Raw genomic sequence first — 14655 nt, 5'->3', positions numbered from 1 at the left:
CCACCCTCACCTGCCTGCACATTTACATAACCTTTGTTCTAAAAAATAAATGGGGAAGGGGCTTTAGCTGTAGTACAGCAAGTAAAGCACTTGCATTGCAATTGGCTGACTTGAGTTCAATCCGTGGCAGCACATATGACCCTATACACTACCAGGAGTAGCCCCTAAATATAGAGCCAGGCATATGTCCAGAATACCATAATGCACACCCCCCAAAAAGAACACCTGGTTGTTTACAAATTATACTGAAAATACGAACTCAACAGGAGGCTACAGAAAAAGTAGGCTACTTTGTAAATAACAACTCCCTCCCCCCTTTTTTTTTCTTTCTGGTTTTTGGGCCACAGCCTATTGGCAACTCAGAGTTACTCCTGGCTCTGTGCTCAGAAATCACTTCTGTCAAGCTCGGGGTACCATATGGGATGCTGAAGATAGAACCCCGGTCATCGTGTGCAAGGGAAACACCTTACCCACTGTGCTATCACTCAGGCCCAACAACCCTCTTTTAAAAAATGTTTGGTGGGGGCCAGAGAGATAGCATGGAGGTAAGGCACTTGCCTTGCATGCAGAAGGACAGTGGTTCAAATCCCAGCATCCCATATGGTCCCCCTGCCAGGAGCGATTTCTGAGCATAGAACCAGAAGTAACCCCTGAGCGCTAGCCGAGTGTGGCCCAAAAATGAAAAATAATAAATAAAATAAATAAAGTTACTCTTAAAAAATGTTTGGTGGGCTGGAGCAATAGCACAGAAGTAGGGTGTTTGCCTTGTAGGTGGCTGACCCAGGATAGACGCTGGTTCAATCTCTGCATCCCATATGGTCCCCTGAGCCAGGAGCGATTTCTGATAGCAGAGCCAGGAGTAATCCCTGAGTGCTGTTGGGAGTGACCTCCCTAAAAATTTTTTTGGGGAAATGTAAAAAAAAATTTGGGGACCACACCCAGTGGTACTCAAGGATAACTTTGCAGTGCTGGGAAACTGTGGATGTCAGAGCTCCAACCAGGGTCAGTCACATGTAAGACATTCCCCTTAACCCATGTACTGCTATCTCGCTGGCCCCAACAATCCTTTCTTTGTGTTTGTTGGACCACACTAGCAATGCTTAGGGTTTACTCCTCACTCTGTGTGCAGAGATGGGGGACCCTTTGGGGTGTCAGGATCAACGTGAAGACTGTGTAGGGCAAGCATCTTATATGCTGAACTATGTCTTTCAACTCAACAACACCCTTTATTGTTGTTGCTGTTGTTTATGGGCCACACCCAGCGGTGCTCAGAGGTTCCTCCTGGCTCTACTCAGAAATCTCTCCTGCAGGCTTGGGGGACCATATGGGATTTCGGGAATCGAACCTGGCCCTTCCCAAGTCGGCCACATGCATGGCAAATGCCATACCATTGTGCTCTCCCTCCAGCCCAGCCATTTTAATTTTTATTTACTTTTAGGGGCCTCCCAACTGGTGCCCAGTGAGCCTCAGACCCATTCCCAGTGATTCCCATCAGGCCAGTGGCACAAACTCTCACAGTAAAGCATTGTTCTGCTCCAGAGGTGCTGGGGGTCTCTAGGGCCACCCATGGTAGTTCTAGAGGTGGGGAGGGGATTACACACGTCACTACTGAGAGGGTGGGACCATCTGGAGTCCATCTGGAGTAGGGGACAGATCTCGGTCCCTGTCCATGCAAGGTATGTATATCGGACCCATGACTTATTTCCTTACCACTCTTTTCATGTGGCTACTTAATTTTGGAAGTTTAAAAGAAAGGGGAGGGGTCTGAGAGATAGCACAGCGGGTAGGGCGTTTGCCTTGCACACACCCCTGTGCGTCACAGGGTGTGGCCCAAAAACAAACAAATAAACAAACAAACAAACAAACAAAAAAAAGGAGTGAGGGCCAGACAGAGGGGAGGGGGAAATCCAGGACTGACAGAAGCATCTAGAAGGAAGGGGGTTGCCCATTAGAGTGATAGCACAGTGGTAAGGCATTTGCCTTCCATGCAGCTGATCCAGGACAGACCCAGGTTCAATTCAGCATCCCGTATGGTCAGTCCCTGGAGCCTGCCAGGAGCAATTTCTGAGCGCAGAGCCAGGAGTAATCCCTGAGCGTTGCCAGGTGTGGCCCCAAAAGCAAGAAAACAAACAAACAACAAAACAAAAACAAAAACAAACAAAAAACAAACAAAAAAAAACAAACTAAAAGAAAGGATAATGGGGTTGAGAATGCAGGCCCGGGAGAGAACCATGAAGCCTTCCCCCACCTAGGAACCTTTTATCTATTTATTATTTATTTATTTCATTTTTGGGTTATTCTTGGCTCTATGCACAGAAATCACTCCTGGCAGGCTAGAGGGACCATATGGGATGCCGGGATTCGAACCACGGTCAGTGCAGGGTCGGCGACTTGCCAGGCCAAAGCCCTCCCGCCGTGCTACCTCTCCGGCTCTACCCGCTCTAGTAGAAACTTCATTTAGCCCCGCGTTTCCCACCGCCAGCGGCTCGCGCACGCGCAGACCGACGCGCGCCTGGGCTGGGGAGGGGGCGGGGCTTAAAAGGACCGCCGGGAAGGGAAGCGCCGCAGGGCGCGTGCGCGTGCGTACGTGCGCGTTCCCGTAGCCACGTCCGTGCGTGCGTACGTGCTCGCTCACGGCGGCGGCGGCGGCGGCGGCTCGGAGAGGCCTCTAGAGCCGGACCCCGGGCTGCTAGGATCGGGCCCGGGCGGGGGCGGTGCGAGCGGCGCCCGGCGGATCCCGAGGGCGGGGACGGCACCGGGTTGGGCGGGGTCGAGCGGAGGAGCCCCGGGGACGAGGCGGGGGGTCCCGGGGGTCTCGGGTGGGGGTGGAGCCGCACGTCGTCGCCGCCGCGGGGGTGCCGGGACTCCCGGCCGCAGGGCCGCCGCCATCACGGACTTCCTGTGGGACAAGCGCACGGGCCTGGCCGCCAGAACGGTGAGCGCCCGCCCCGGGACCCGGCGCGCGGGAAGATGGCGACGGCCGGGCTGGCAATGGGGGGGCCGGGGTCTGGGGTGCTGTGGGGAGAGGGGGCCACCCCCGGGCCCGCCTGGGGGGACCCCAGGACCAGCCCCTTTAATTGCACTTGGGGGGGGGAAGGCTTGCAGGAGAGCCTAGGGAGGGTCCCCAAATAGTAAGGGGATGGGGATGGGGGGGCTGATAAAAGTCAGATCCACAGTGGTCCCCAAAACTAGCAAAAGTTGGACGAGGCTGGAGGACGATAGGGAGGGACCCCAAGTAGTCGGGGATGGGGATGGGGATGGGGGGCTGATAAACTCACATCCAGAATGGTTCCCCAAGGCTGGGAGAAGAAGAAAGCAAAAGTTTGGATGAGGCTCGAGGACCCAAGGGAGGGACCCCAAGTAGTTGGGGATGAAGTGGGGACTGATAAAAGTCTAGAGTGGTCCCCAAGGCCAGCAAAAGTCGGATGAGGCCGGAGGACCATAGGGAGGCCTCCAAGTAGTCGGGGATGAGGATGGAGATGGGAGGGCTGATAAAAGTCAGATCCAGAGTGGTCCCCAAAGCTAGCAAAAGTTGGATGAGGCTGGAGGACGATAGGGAGGGACCCCAAGTAGTCGGGGATGGGGATGGGGTTTGGGGATGGGGGGCTGATAAAAGTCAGATCCAGAGTGGATCCCCAAGACTGGGAGAAGAGGAAAGCAAAAGTTTGGACGAGGCTGGAGGACCATAGGGAGGTATCCCAAGTAGTCGGGGATGGGGAAGGGGATGGGGGGCTGATAAACTCAGATCCAGAATGGTTCCCCAAGGCTGAGAGAAGAAGAAAGCAAAAGTTTGGATAAGGCTCGAGGACCATAGGGAGGTATCCCAAGTAGTCGGGGATGGGGATGGGGATTGGGGGCTGATAAACTCAGATCCAGAATAGTTCCCCAAGGCTGGGAGAAGAAGAAAGCAAAAGTTTGGATGAGGCTCGAGGACCATAGGGAGGGACCCCAAGTAGTTGGGGATGAAGAGGGGACTGATAAAAGTCAGATCTAGAGTGGTCCCCAAGGCCAGCAAAAGTCGGATGAGGCTGGAGGACCATAGGGAGGTCTCCAAGTAGTTGGGGATGGAAATGGAGATGGGGTGGGCTGATAAAAGTCAGATCCAGAGTGGTCCCCAAGGCCAGCAAAAGTTGGATGAGGCTGGAGGATGATAGGGAGGAATCCCAAGTAGTTGGGGATGAAGTGGGGGTAATAAAAGTCAGATCCAGGGAGTTCCCAAGTAGTCGGGGATGGAGATGGGGGGCTGATAAAGTTAGATCCAGAATGGTCCCCAAGGCCAGGAGAAGAGGAAAGTAAAAGTTGGATGAGGCTGGAGCTGGAAGACCACCCACCGTGTTACTTTGTATCCAATCCCTGTCACTTTTTGGAAAAAAACCTGCAAATTAACTTAAGGAAGGCTGGAGGTCTTTTGTTTTGCAGGGGAATCTGCCAGCCAGGCATTTACTTGGGTTGGTAGCAGGATGTGTGTGTAAAGTGACTTGGGGGGCTCTATGGAGTCTGGCAGAAATTGCTGCTTGGGGGCCGGAGAGAGAGTATGAAGTTAGGGTGTTTACCTTGCATGCAGAGGAGGGTGGTTCGAATCTGGCATCCCATGTGGTCCCCCGAGCCTGTCAGGAGTGATTTCTGAGCATAGAGCCAGGAGGAACCCCTGAGTGCTGCCGGGTGTGACCCCCCCCCCCAAAAAAAAAGAAGAATAAAGAAATTGCTACCTGCATCTATCTTTCTGTTTAGGCCAAGGAAAGATTTCAGGTGTCTAGGCTTCCTTCCCCCCTCGATATAAAGGAGGTTGTGGGGAGACAGACACGGCTCATAATGGGAGCCAGATGTTGGAATCCTAACCTTTTTCTTTTTCCACACCTGATTCTTATCCACCCCAGGCACAGGTCCCCCCTGGTTCAGCTTTGTTTCCTCCACACACTCCCCTTGGTCTCATCTTCTCTCGGACCACCATGGCAATGGTTTCTCTGATTGTTTCCCTGAAGGTTAGAAAAGGGTTTGTGTACCATTTCCATTCGGTTCTAGTAGACTGGACGGTGGCCAGCTCCTAAGCACTTTGAGTTTATGTTAACTAAATGCCAGTTATTCTGTTTTTAATATACACTTGGGATGATAGACATTTGCCATGGTATTGTAGACCAAAGCTTTAAAGTCTTCTGAGCTGCAAGCTCATCGTTGGCCAGATCTGTCTTCTATACCTATCAAGGATGAATTACGGGTTTCCATCATAGCTTTCGTACATAGTCACAAATTTGGGCCCAGACCCAAAGCCCTTCAGAGGTCACATTTTAGTGGGTGGTGGTGGAGGAAGGGTAAGCGTCGAGGGTATTGGCTGGAGCAGTGGCGCAGAGTGATAAGAGTTGAGGGTATTAAGTGGTAAAAATCAAAGCATCTGCAGGGGAGAGATGCTTTGGAGAGTTTCGGCCAGCATGAGTAGGTGAATATATGCTTGGTTTAAGAGCAAGTGTTAATGGGGCCCGAGAGATAAGGCATTTGCCTTTCATGCAGAAGGACGGTGGTTCGAATCCCTGCATGTGTGACCCAAAAAACAAACAGACAAAAAAGAGCAAATGTTAAGCATAGTGGAAAGTTGATGAAGTGGTAAGTTATTAAAAGATGTGGAAAATAGAAAGCATTCTTGGGGTCACCCTTTGCCCCTGATGAGACTGCTGAAAAACTGCTCTCCCCACTGTGTCTGTTTCTTCTTCCCAGATGCCCCATCCCCGACGGTACCACTCCTCAGATCGTGGCAGCAGAGTAAGTTACCACCAGCATTATCGGAGCCGGAAGCACAAGAGACGAAGAAGCCGCTCATGGTCCAGCAGCAGTGACCGTACCCGGCGGCGGCGGCGAGAAGACAGCTACCATGTCCGCTCCCGCAGGTGAGGCTTCCTACAGAGATCTAGAGCCCAAGGGCACTCGGCTGTGTTTGCCCGAGATTTCTTGGTTACCCATGTCAATATGCAGGGTAAAGGTGGTGCTCAAAATGGATAGCCAAGGGCTGGAGCGATAGCACAGTGGTAGGGACCTAGGATGGACCTGGGTTTGATCCCCAGTGTCCCATATCTAAGGGCATAGCTAGAAGTAACCCCTGAGCCGGGTGTGGCCCCAAAACGCCCCCCAAAAAAGAAGGTATTCTACTTGTACCATGGAATTAAGACTGATTGCAGGAAGAGGTAGTTCCCAGTTAGGGGCTGAGGGAGTATCCAACAAGTTCAGTTGGTGTTAGAACACAACATCTCTGCTTCTCTAAAGAGCGAGGGAGAAGTGTAAGACAAGGGGAAAGCTGCTGCCAGGACGGGGGGGGCTGATGTATAGTTAATGAGCCAATAGGAAACCTGAGTTAGGGCTGTTGAGGTTCGACAGTGGCACAGTGGGGAGAGGCTGCAGAGAACTGGTTCTTCGTTTGTTCCATTCTGGCACTGAGGAGGGGCTGCTCAAACAAATGGAGGCTGCTGGTGCACTTCCCCCTTCGGGTCCTTGGCCTCGCCTGATGGCATGTGTGTGACTCTTCACCATTTCCCTGCAACCAGGCTGTGGGTGGCAGGCACATGGCTGACCAGGGGTGTCTGGTGAGTGCCAGTGATTTCACAGCAGCTATGACGATCGTTCCTCGGACCGGAGGGCCTATGACCGTCGATACTGTGGCAGCTACCGGCGCAATGAGTACAGCCGGGAACGGGGCGAGGCCTACTATGACCCAGACTACCGGCACTCCTATGAGTACCATCGGGAGGATGGCAGCTACCGCAGCCAGCACAGCAGCCGCAGGAAGCACCGGAGGCGTCGGCGGCGCAGTCGGACATTCAGCCGCTCCTCTTCGGTGAGTGGTAGCCCAGGCCCTTCCCTTCCCTTCCCTTGCGCTTCGTGTTCCTGGGGACTCTGGTAAGTGCAAATCTCCTTGCTGTTGCCTAACTATTGGGGCATGAACGTTGAGGTGGGCACCGAGTCTCGCCATTCTCTGGGAAGCTCTCTGGCTCAGGGGAATCCGGAATCTGCTCTAGAGACATGTGGGCACAGAACAGTGCAAACCCCCAGCGCGATCTCTGGCGTACTGGGCTACCATGTTGGGAGCAACAAGTCCTTCCCAGAGGCTTCCACTTGTCAGTGGGCACTTTGCTTGCGAAATGCCTTTTCTTCACCAAGTCCTGCGCTCCGCAGCACCCCCTCTCAGCAGGCAGACTGGGGTGGGGGCCAGGGGAGATTTGTACCTCCTTGGAAGGGCACCGCCTAGAGCATGGGGCTATGGGTGACACTGGCAGCGACATCACTCTCCGTTTTGCCCATGCCTCTCCCTGTCCCCACCTGGGGTTTGGAACTTGGGATTATGCGCCGCTCTCTCTTCTCACCCCGATCCGCCTTACTGCATCTGACGTGTTCCCTTCCACTGTCCCCCATCATCGTCTGTCCCCCCTGGCTGGGCGCCTGTGACCGGTGACCCCTCCACCACCCACCCCGACTCCCTCCGGCCCCCGCTCCGACACCTGGCTTGCTCCGACCCCCCCCGCCCCCCGCCAGCAGCACAGCAGCCGGAGAGCCAAGAGTGTAGAGGACGACGCTGAGGGCCACCTCATCTACCACGTCGGGGACTGGCTACAAGAACGATGTACAAGCCGAATCGTAACAATCCCATAGCCTGTAACGGTCCCATAGCCATCCTAACGTCCCAAGCCGTCCCGAGTCACAGCCTCGTTTGCCTTCTCTCAGTGGTGGTGTTTATCTGGGTGGTTTGAGTTACTGTTGAGAATTGGCCTCTGCTGTCCACTCCCAGCTCTCATGGCCCCTGGGTTAAAGGTGGTGGGACTTGTGCAGGGGTTTTCTTCCCCTGTGACCATCTGTATCTGTCCCCCATTCCTTCATCTCACCCTAGGTTATGGTGCCCTTGTTCCTTCCAACACAGCTCATTCCCCTCGCTCTCTCCTTCCCTCTCCCCCGCCCTGCTGTCTCATTTCAGATGAGATCGTCAGCACCCTGGGAGAAGGCACCTTTGGCCGAGTGGTGCAGTGTGTCGACCATCGCAGGTAACTAACTGTCTGGCCCTTGCCCTTGCCCATCCCGTACCAGTCAGGCTGTAAGAGGCAATGAGGGCGACTGTGTGTTTGCAGCTGAGCCCTAAAGATGGGACTCATAGGCCCCAGCCCTCTTTCAGCCTGAGACATCCTTGAGAGTCAGGCAAACCTTTTCCTGCTTACCTACAGGGGTGGGGCTCGAGTCGCTCTGAAGATCATCAAGAATGTGGAGAAGTATAAGGAGGCTGCTCGACTTGAAATCAATGTGCTAGAGAAGATCAACGAGAAGGACCCTGACAACAAGAAGTGAGCAGGCAGAGGCACACGGGATGACTGGGACGCTCTGTCCCTACATGGGGCACTTTACCCTTCCCTGGACTAGGCAGCTGGGGGAAATCCAAGACCTCATCCATCCATCTGTTGTTCCTCATCTTAGAGTAGCAGAGTGTCAGGGCTGGAAGGAAGGGGCTATGGCATTCTCTAGTTCATTCCCCCATTTTTTTTTTTGTTTGTTTGTTTTTGTTTTTGGGTCACACCCAGCAGCACTCAGGGGTTACTCCTGTTTCTATGCTCAGAAATTGCTCCTGGCAGGCTCGGGGGACCATATGGGATGCCGGGATTCCAACCACCAACCTTCTGAATGCAAGGCAAACGCCTCACCTCCATGCTTTCTCTCCTCATTCCCCCATTTTTCAGGGCAACTGGGTTGCTCTGCAGATTGCTAGCCCAAATGGCCTCTGAAGGGATGTGCTCTGGTGCTCTGGAAATAACCCTGAGACTGAGAGCCAACATTTTTTTTTTTTAATTTATTTAGTTTGTTTTCTTTTTGGGCCCTACCCAGCAGTGCTCAGGGGTTACTCATGACTTTGTGCTCAGGAATCACTTCTGGCAAGCTCAGGGAATCATATAGGATGCTAGGGATAAAGCTGGGCTGGCCTTGTACAAGGTAAATACCCTACTTGCTCTGCTATTGCTCCAGCTCCACAAGAGCCAACATTTTCATTCCAGATCTGGGGGGCTCGTGTGGGGTTTGTTTATAAAGTTAAGAAATTTTAAGGGTCAGAGCGATATGTATGCAGCTGACCCAGGTTGGTTCATCCCATATGGTCTTCCAAGTCTTCCAGGAGTAAGACTTGAGCATTGCTAGGTATAGCTCAAAATCTAACAGATTTATGAAAAGGTAGAGAATAGAAAGAAAGCTGTGAGAAGAGAACACGACTTCTCTAGAGATAGAGGACAACCCCATGAAGTAAAGAAACACACCCCTGGGCCGGGCGGTGGCGCTGGAGGTAAGGTGCCTGCCTTGCCTGCGCTAGCCTAGGACGGACCGCGGTTCGATCCCCCGGCACCCCATATGGTCCCCCAAGAAGCCAGGAGCAACTTCTGAGCGCATAGCCAGGAGTAACCCCTGAGCGTCACAGGGTGTGGCCCAAAAACCAAAAAAAAAAAAAAAAAAAAGAAACACACCCCAACTTGGGATGTGCTCATTAAAAAAAAAAAATAAGAGAGGTTGGGAGTTGAACCATACCTAATAGATCTGTAGGTGCACAGAGCTCTTCCCAGGATGAAGCCCAGAAGACTGGCTGGTGCCAGGGGCTAAACTTGGACCTCCAGCATGTACAGTATGAATGCCAGCCCTGGAAGCCATCTTCAGCCAAATACCGTATTTTTCACACCTAAAAGTATGCAGGTGATGCCACATTTATAACTGCAATTCTCTGTTAGCACACACTCATGAACTGAATATTTAGCAAAGGCCTGAGTCAGGTGTCTGGGCAGGGACTCAGCGGTGACAGGTGCTGATTGAATTTAGACGTTTGAGAGTGGCAGTTTGATCTAGACTCCACCCTGGAGCCCAACACCCCTGGTGGTTCTTCAACATCAAGATCGTTCATTTTTTAACTGGTTAAAATGAAAGGAAGCGGGGGCTGGAGCCGTAGCACAGTGGTAGGGCGTTTGCCTTGCACACAGCCAACCCAGGATGACCCCGGTTCGAATCCCGGCATCCCACATGGTCCCTCAAGCCAGGAGTGATTGAGCGAAGAGCCAGGAGTAACTCCTGAGTGCTGCCGGGTGTGGCCCAAAACACCAGGAAAAAAAAAGATAGAGAAAGGAAGTGCTTGAAGCTGTTAGTATTGTCCCTACTCACACCTGTGCTCTTTACTTCGGTCTGCATAAAGGCCAGGCTTGAGTGGAATGGAATGGTAATATTGGCCGGCATGCCTTTCCTTGAAGACTCAGTGGAGTCTCAGGGCTGCAACCCTCCCTCGGAGGGGGGGTGGGTAGATGGGAGCTCATCCAATGTCCCCTCCCCTCGTCTCTTTTTCCCAGCCTCTGTGTCCAGATGTTTGACTGGTTTGACTACCATGGCCACATGTGTATCTCCTTTGAACTTCTGGGCCTTAGCACCTTCGATTTCCTCAAAGACAACAACTACCTGCCTTACCCCATCCACCAAGTGCGCCACATGGCCTTCCAGCTGTGCCAGGCCGTCAAGTGTGAGTGGGGTGGGCCGAGGTGGACTCTGGGGGCTCCCCTCCCTCCATGGGATCTTATCTATCTCAATTGTGCACCAGCGAGGCCCCTAAACAAGCAACTCTGGCACTCCACACTTTTATTTCCTGGCTTGTTGACGTCGTCTCTTCTGACCTAAGTCCTTGTTTGATGCCTTCATCATCGCCATTGCTCTTAGCTGTCCTGTTGTCCAGCTCACTGGTTCTGGAAGAGAAACATTGACCTCTTTCTCCTTTTACTTTCTTTCCTTGGAGAAATATAAGTCAGGCAGCTAGCTCAGAGAGACAAAAGGATTCCTCATACTAGTGGTGCTACTTGAGAGGAGATGAAGACCAAAGTTGTTCAACCGAAGGGCCTATAATTGGGAATTAGGACTAGTCTCAGGTTCCTCTTGAGTCTTCAGATCATGATCTTTCACAAAGTTTAAATTCATGCATAAGTCAGTAAAACATCTCATACATCACTTGAGGATTGCATATAAGTTTTAATGTAAGTGAGCATGGAACTAATTAGATCAGGCATTTCATTTGGAAGTTGAGCAGAAAGCAGCCGAGTCACTGGACCTGCCTCCTCCCCAACTTTGGGCTTGGTGCCAGTCAGCCCTGGCCGCCTGCACCAAGCCTGACCTGGCCTTCTCCCCTGCAGTCCTCCATGATAACAAGCTGACACATACGGACCTCAAGCCTGAAAACATTCTCTTTGTGAATTCGGATTATGAGCTTACCTACAACCTAGAGAAGGTGAGATGAATGGGGTCTCCAGCCTTTGGCCAGTGGAAGCAAGCAGCCGGATCACTTTACCTTGCTCGTACCCTTTTGATCCTTTCACTCTTGCTTTTTCTCTCCTGGTCTGGCTCTACCCGAGTCAAGCTAGAGTGCCACAACAGTTTGAAAGGAGGGAGATGGTTTTGTTGTTTGGGTCACTCACAGTAATGCTCAGGCTCACTCCTGGTGGGGCTTGGAGGACCCTCTAGGGTGCCAGAAATCGAACCTGGGTCCAGTGCATGCAAGGCAAGTGCCTTACCCGCTGTACTATCTCTCTGGCCCAGGGTGTTTTGTAAAAGTAAAATTGGATGAGAAAACTGGAGAGATAGTACAGCGGGTAAGGTGCTTGCCTTGCACATGACTGACTTGGGTTCGATCTTTGGCATCCCATAATGTCTTCTGAGCACCACCAGGAGTGGCCCACAAACCAAAAAATAAAAATGGAAAGAGAATACATTTTGAGAAATAGCTCAAAATTCTGTATGAAAATGAAAATGCTTTGAAGGTTCTTAGTATGAACTGGCTTCTTTTTCTTCTGTCTGGGAGGGAAGGGGAGATCCCAGCCCAGAGAGCTCCTTGCCTTGATCTCTTTGCAACTGTTACACATTTGCAGACAAAGTATACACTTGTCACTTGTGTTATCTTCCAATATGTGAAGCCATGCATGCTTTGAGAAGCTTTCCTGAATCCTGTGCCTTCCCCATTCCTGAAGTCTTCTGCCCGATATAGGGGAGTCTTTAAAAGAATGTGGTAGGGGCCAGAATGATAGTACAATGGGTAGGGTGTTTCTCTTGCACGTGGCTGAGCATTGACAGGAGTTATTCCTAAGTGTAGAGTCAGAAGTAAGCCCTGAGCGCTGCCAGGTGTGGTCCCTAAACCAAAAAAATAAAAAAATGATGGTGCACTGGCCTGGTGGGAGCAGGCAGGGGCCATAAGACCCGTAGTAGATGTAGGAACAGAGACATGGTTCACTCTGTCCCACTTACCTCCTAGAAGCGAGATGAGCGCAGTGTGAAGAGTACAGCAGTGCGTGTGGTGGACTTTGGCAGCGCCACCTTTGACCATGAGCACCACAGCACCATCGTCTCCACGCGCCATTACCGGGCCCCAGAGGTCATCCTTGGTAAGGGGGTCGGACATGGTCAATCAGGTCTGGAGGGGACCCCATCTCCGTCAGGTGAGAGGAGCCCCTGAACCTAATGCCTTTTCCCTCCCACTGCGTCCCCCCCAGAGTTGGGCTGGTCCCAGCCTTGTGACGTGTGGAGCATAGGGTGCATCATCTTCGAATACTATGTTGGCTTCACCCTCTTCCAGGTAGGGGTGGGTGTCACAATGACACCACCTGTCATGCTCCCTCATTTCCTCATCTGCTGAGGACTCACTTGGTAGACCACCTTCATACCGCGCTTTCCTTCCTGGCACCTCGTCCTTCGTTCCTTAGCCTCACCATCCTGCCCCCTCACTTAGTTCTGCCTTTGTTCCCCAGACCCATGACAACAGAGAGCATCTAGCCATGATGGAAAGAATCTTGGGTCCTATCCCTTCCCGGATGATCCGAAAGACAAGGTGAACCTAACGTGGGAGGGACTTATTCATTTCCTTTTCCTTTTCTTTTCCACAAAATTGGTCAGTGTCACATCTTTGCACGTCTTCCCCAGCTAATCTATGGGGAGTAAGGGAATAATCCTGGAACAAGAGATACCTCCTGATTCCGTCAACCTCCCCTTTCACTCTAGGAAACAGAAATATTTTTATCGGGGTCGCCTGGATTGGGATGAAAACACATCAGCTGGGCGCTACGTTCGAGAAAACTGCAAACCACTACGGGTGAGCCAGGCAGGGGTTCAAAGTGCCCGCCACCCAGATCCACTTCTTTTTTTTTTTTTTTTTTTTTTTTGGTTTTTGGGCCACACCCTGTGACGCTCAGGGATTACTCCTGGCTATGCGCTCAGAAGTTGCTCCTGGCTTCTTGGGGGACCATATGGGACGCCGGGGGATCGAACCGCTGTCCGTCCTAGGCTAGCGCAGGCAAGGCAGGCACCTTACCTCCAGCGCCACTGCCCGGCCCCCCAGATCCACTTCTTAAGGTGGTTTGCCCCGTAACACGTATCATAGGTAGCGAGTTCGGAAAAAACATGGAGGAAAAACAAAACAAAACATCTTTGCTCACTAGATGAGGGAGAAATAAAGAGGGAGTGGTTTTGTGGAGGGAAGGAAGTTAGATGTGAGTCAACCAGACATCAAAGCCATGTCCTGGATTCTTTAGGTCAGACAGAAAAGAATATACTACCTTTGAAGAGCTTACATTGTAATGAGGAACTAAAGAAGATTCATGAAGTTAACCAGGATATACAAGTAGAAAGAACTTTGAAAAAGTATGAAGGAATAATTGTGCTAGTGGGAAGGTAGGTTGAGCTATAATATCAGACGTGTTGTGGTCATGATGTGCTTGTGTAGGGCAGGACTCATGGCTGTAAGCAGAGCTTTGCTGCTTTGAGATGGGAAGCTAGGGCCTGAAGAAGGCAGGGTTTGCCAGGCTCTGTGCCTCACCTTTCTCCTGCCCTCCACCACCAGCGGTATCTGACCTCAGAGGCGGAAGAACACCACGAGCTCTTCGATCTGATCGAAAGCATGCTCGAGTATGAACCTGCTAAGCGGCTAACCTTGGCCGAAGCCCTTCAGCATCCTTTCTTCGCCCGCCTTCGGGCTGATCCGCCCAACACGAAGTTATGGGACTCCAGTCGAGATATCAGTCGGTGACGATCGGGCCCTGGGCCTCCCTGCATCTCTTACAGTAGTGGGGACCCAGTCCAGGACACTGGTGCTTTTTTATACACGAGAACAGAGCCAGAGCCCTCTCCTTCCTCCTGGCTCATGTCTAGCTGTGAATATGTACAGTAGTGTAAATATGAAGAAACTGGTACCTCCGCTTCCACCCCTCCCCTGTACAGAATGCTCTTCAACCCCCACACTCATTCCACCCTCGCCTGCCCCTCACTTGAGTCACTTGGGGCAGGTGGAATTAATTCAGCGGCATCTCATGTTTTATAAGGAATTTTGTACAGTCTTTGTGAAATAAAATGACGTGCTTCATCCGACCCTCAGCCCTGGAATTTAAGGTTTGGGGTGAGGGGGTGGAAAAGTGAGGCATTTGTGGATGAAAGCAAGCACGAAATCCCATTTTGGCCTCTTTGCCAAAGACCCCGAAGCTCTACTCTTCCCCAGGGCCTGTCTTGTCTTTTCTTGGCCTCTGAGAATGAGTTAGTTGTGGGTGGGGTCCTGCTTCTTGCTAGGTCAGCTTGGAGGGGAGTGCTCAGAGAGGTAAAGCTTGCTCCCATCTGGAATGAGGAAGTTTGGCTCCCAGCCCTGAA

The 14655-nt window shown here is 52.0% G+C and overlaps 1 protein-coding gene across 4 annotated transcripts; it reads left to right on the top strand.

Moving 5' to 3' along the window:
* Positions 1 to 2751: 2751 nt before the first annotated feature.
* On the top strand, positions 2752 to 14380 carry CLK2 (CDC like kinase 2). Of its 4 annotated transcripts, none has more exons than XM_049782271.1 (13): positions 2752 to 2935; positions 5710 to 5879; positions 6595 to 6820; positions 7519 to 7603; positions 7952 to 8018; positions 8196 to 8312; positions 10338 to 10504; positions 11166 to 11260; positions 12278 to 12407; positions 12516 to 12598; positions 12771 to 12850; positions 13021 to 13111; positions 13859 to 14380. In XM_049782271.1, the coding sequence occupies exons 2-13, from the start codon at positions 5710 to 5712 to the stop codon at positions 14042 to 14044; spliced, it is 1497 nt and encodes a 498-aa protein (XP_049638228.1). In that variant the 5' UTR covers positions 2752 to 2935; the 3' UTR covers positions 14045 to 14380. The 4 variants fall into 4 exon arrangements, with proteins under 4 accessions (XP_049638228.1, XP_049638227.1, XP_049638226.1 ...); XM_049782270.1 differs by having other exon boundaries at positions 7516 to 7603; XM_049782269.1 differs by having other exon boundaries at positions 6592 to 6820.
* The last annotated feature ends 275 nt before the right edge of the window (positions 14381 to 14655 follow it).

Source organism: Suncus etruscus, chromosome 10 (genome assembly GCF_024139225.1).
Source record: "Suncus etruscus isolate mSunEtr1 chromosome 10, mSunEtr1.pri.cur, whole genome shotgun sequence".
In the NCBI taxonomy this organism is placed as follows: Eukaryota; Metazoa; Chordata; class Mammalia; order Eulipotyphla; family Soricidae; genus Suncus; species Suncus etruscus.
Note: the sequence above shows the minus strand (reverse complement) of the source record. Positions and strands in the feature narration are given on the sequence as shown.

Excerpts from the sequence above, each read along its gene's own strand:
- CLK2 (XM_049782268.1), top strand. The coding sequence starts at position 5,710 with ATGCCCCATCCCCGACGGTACCACTCCTCAGATCGTGGCAGCAGAGTA. Across the intron at positions 12,408-12,515 it reads GGCCCCAGAGGTCATCCTTG|AGTTGGGCTGGTCCCAGCCT; the intron begins GTAAGGGGGTCG and ends CGTCCCCCCCAG. Across the intron at positions 12,599-12,770 it reads TTGGCTTCACCCTCTTCCAG|ACCCATGACAACAGAGAGCA; the intron begins GTAGGGGTGGGT and ends TTTGTTCCCCAG.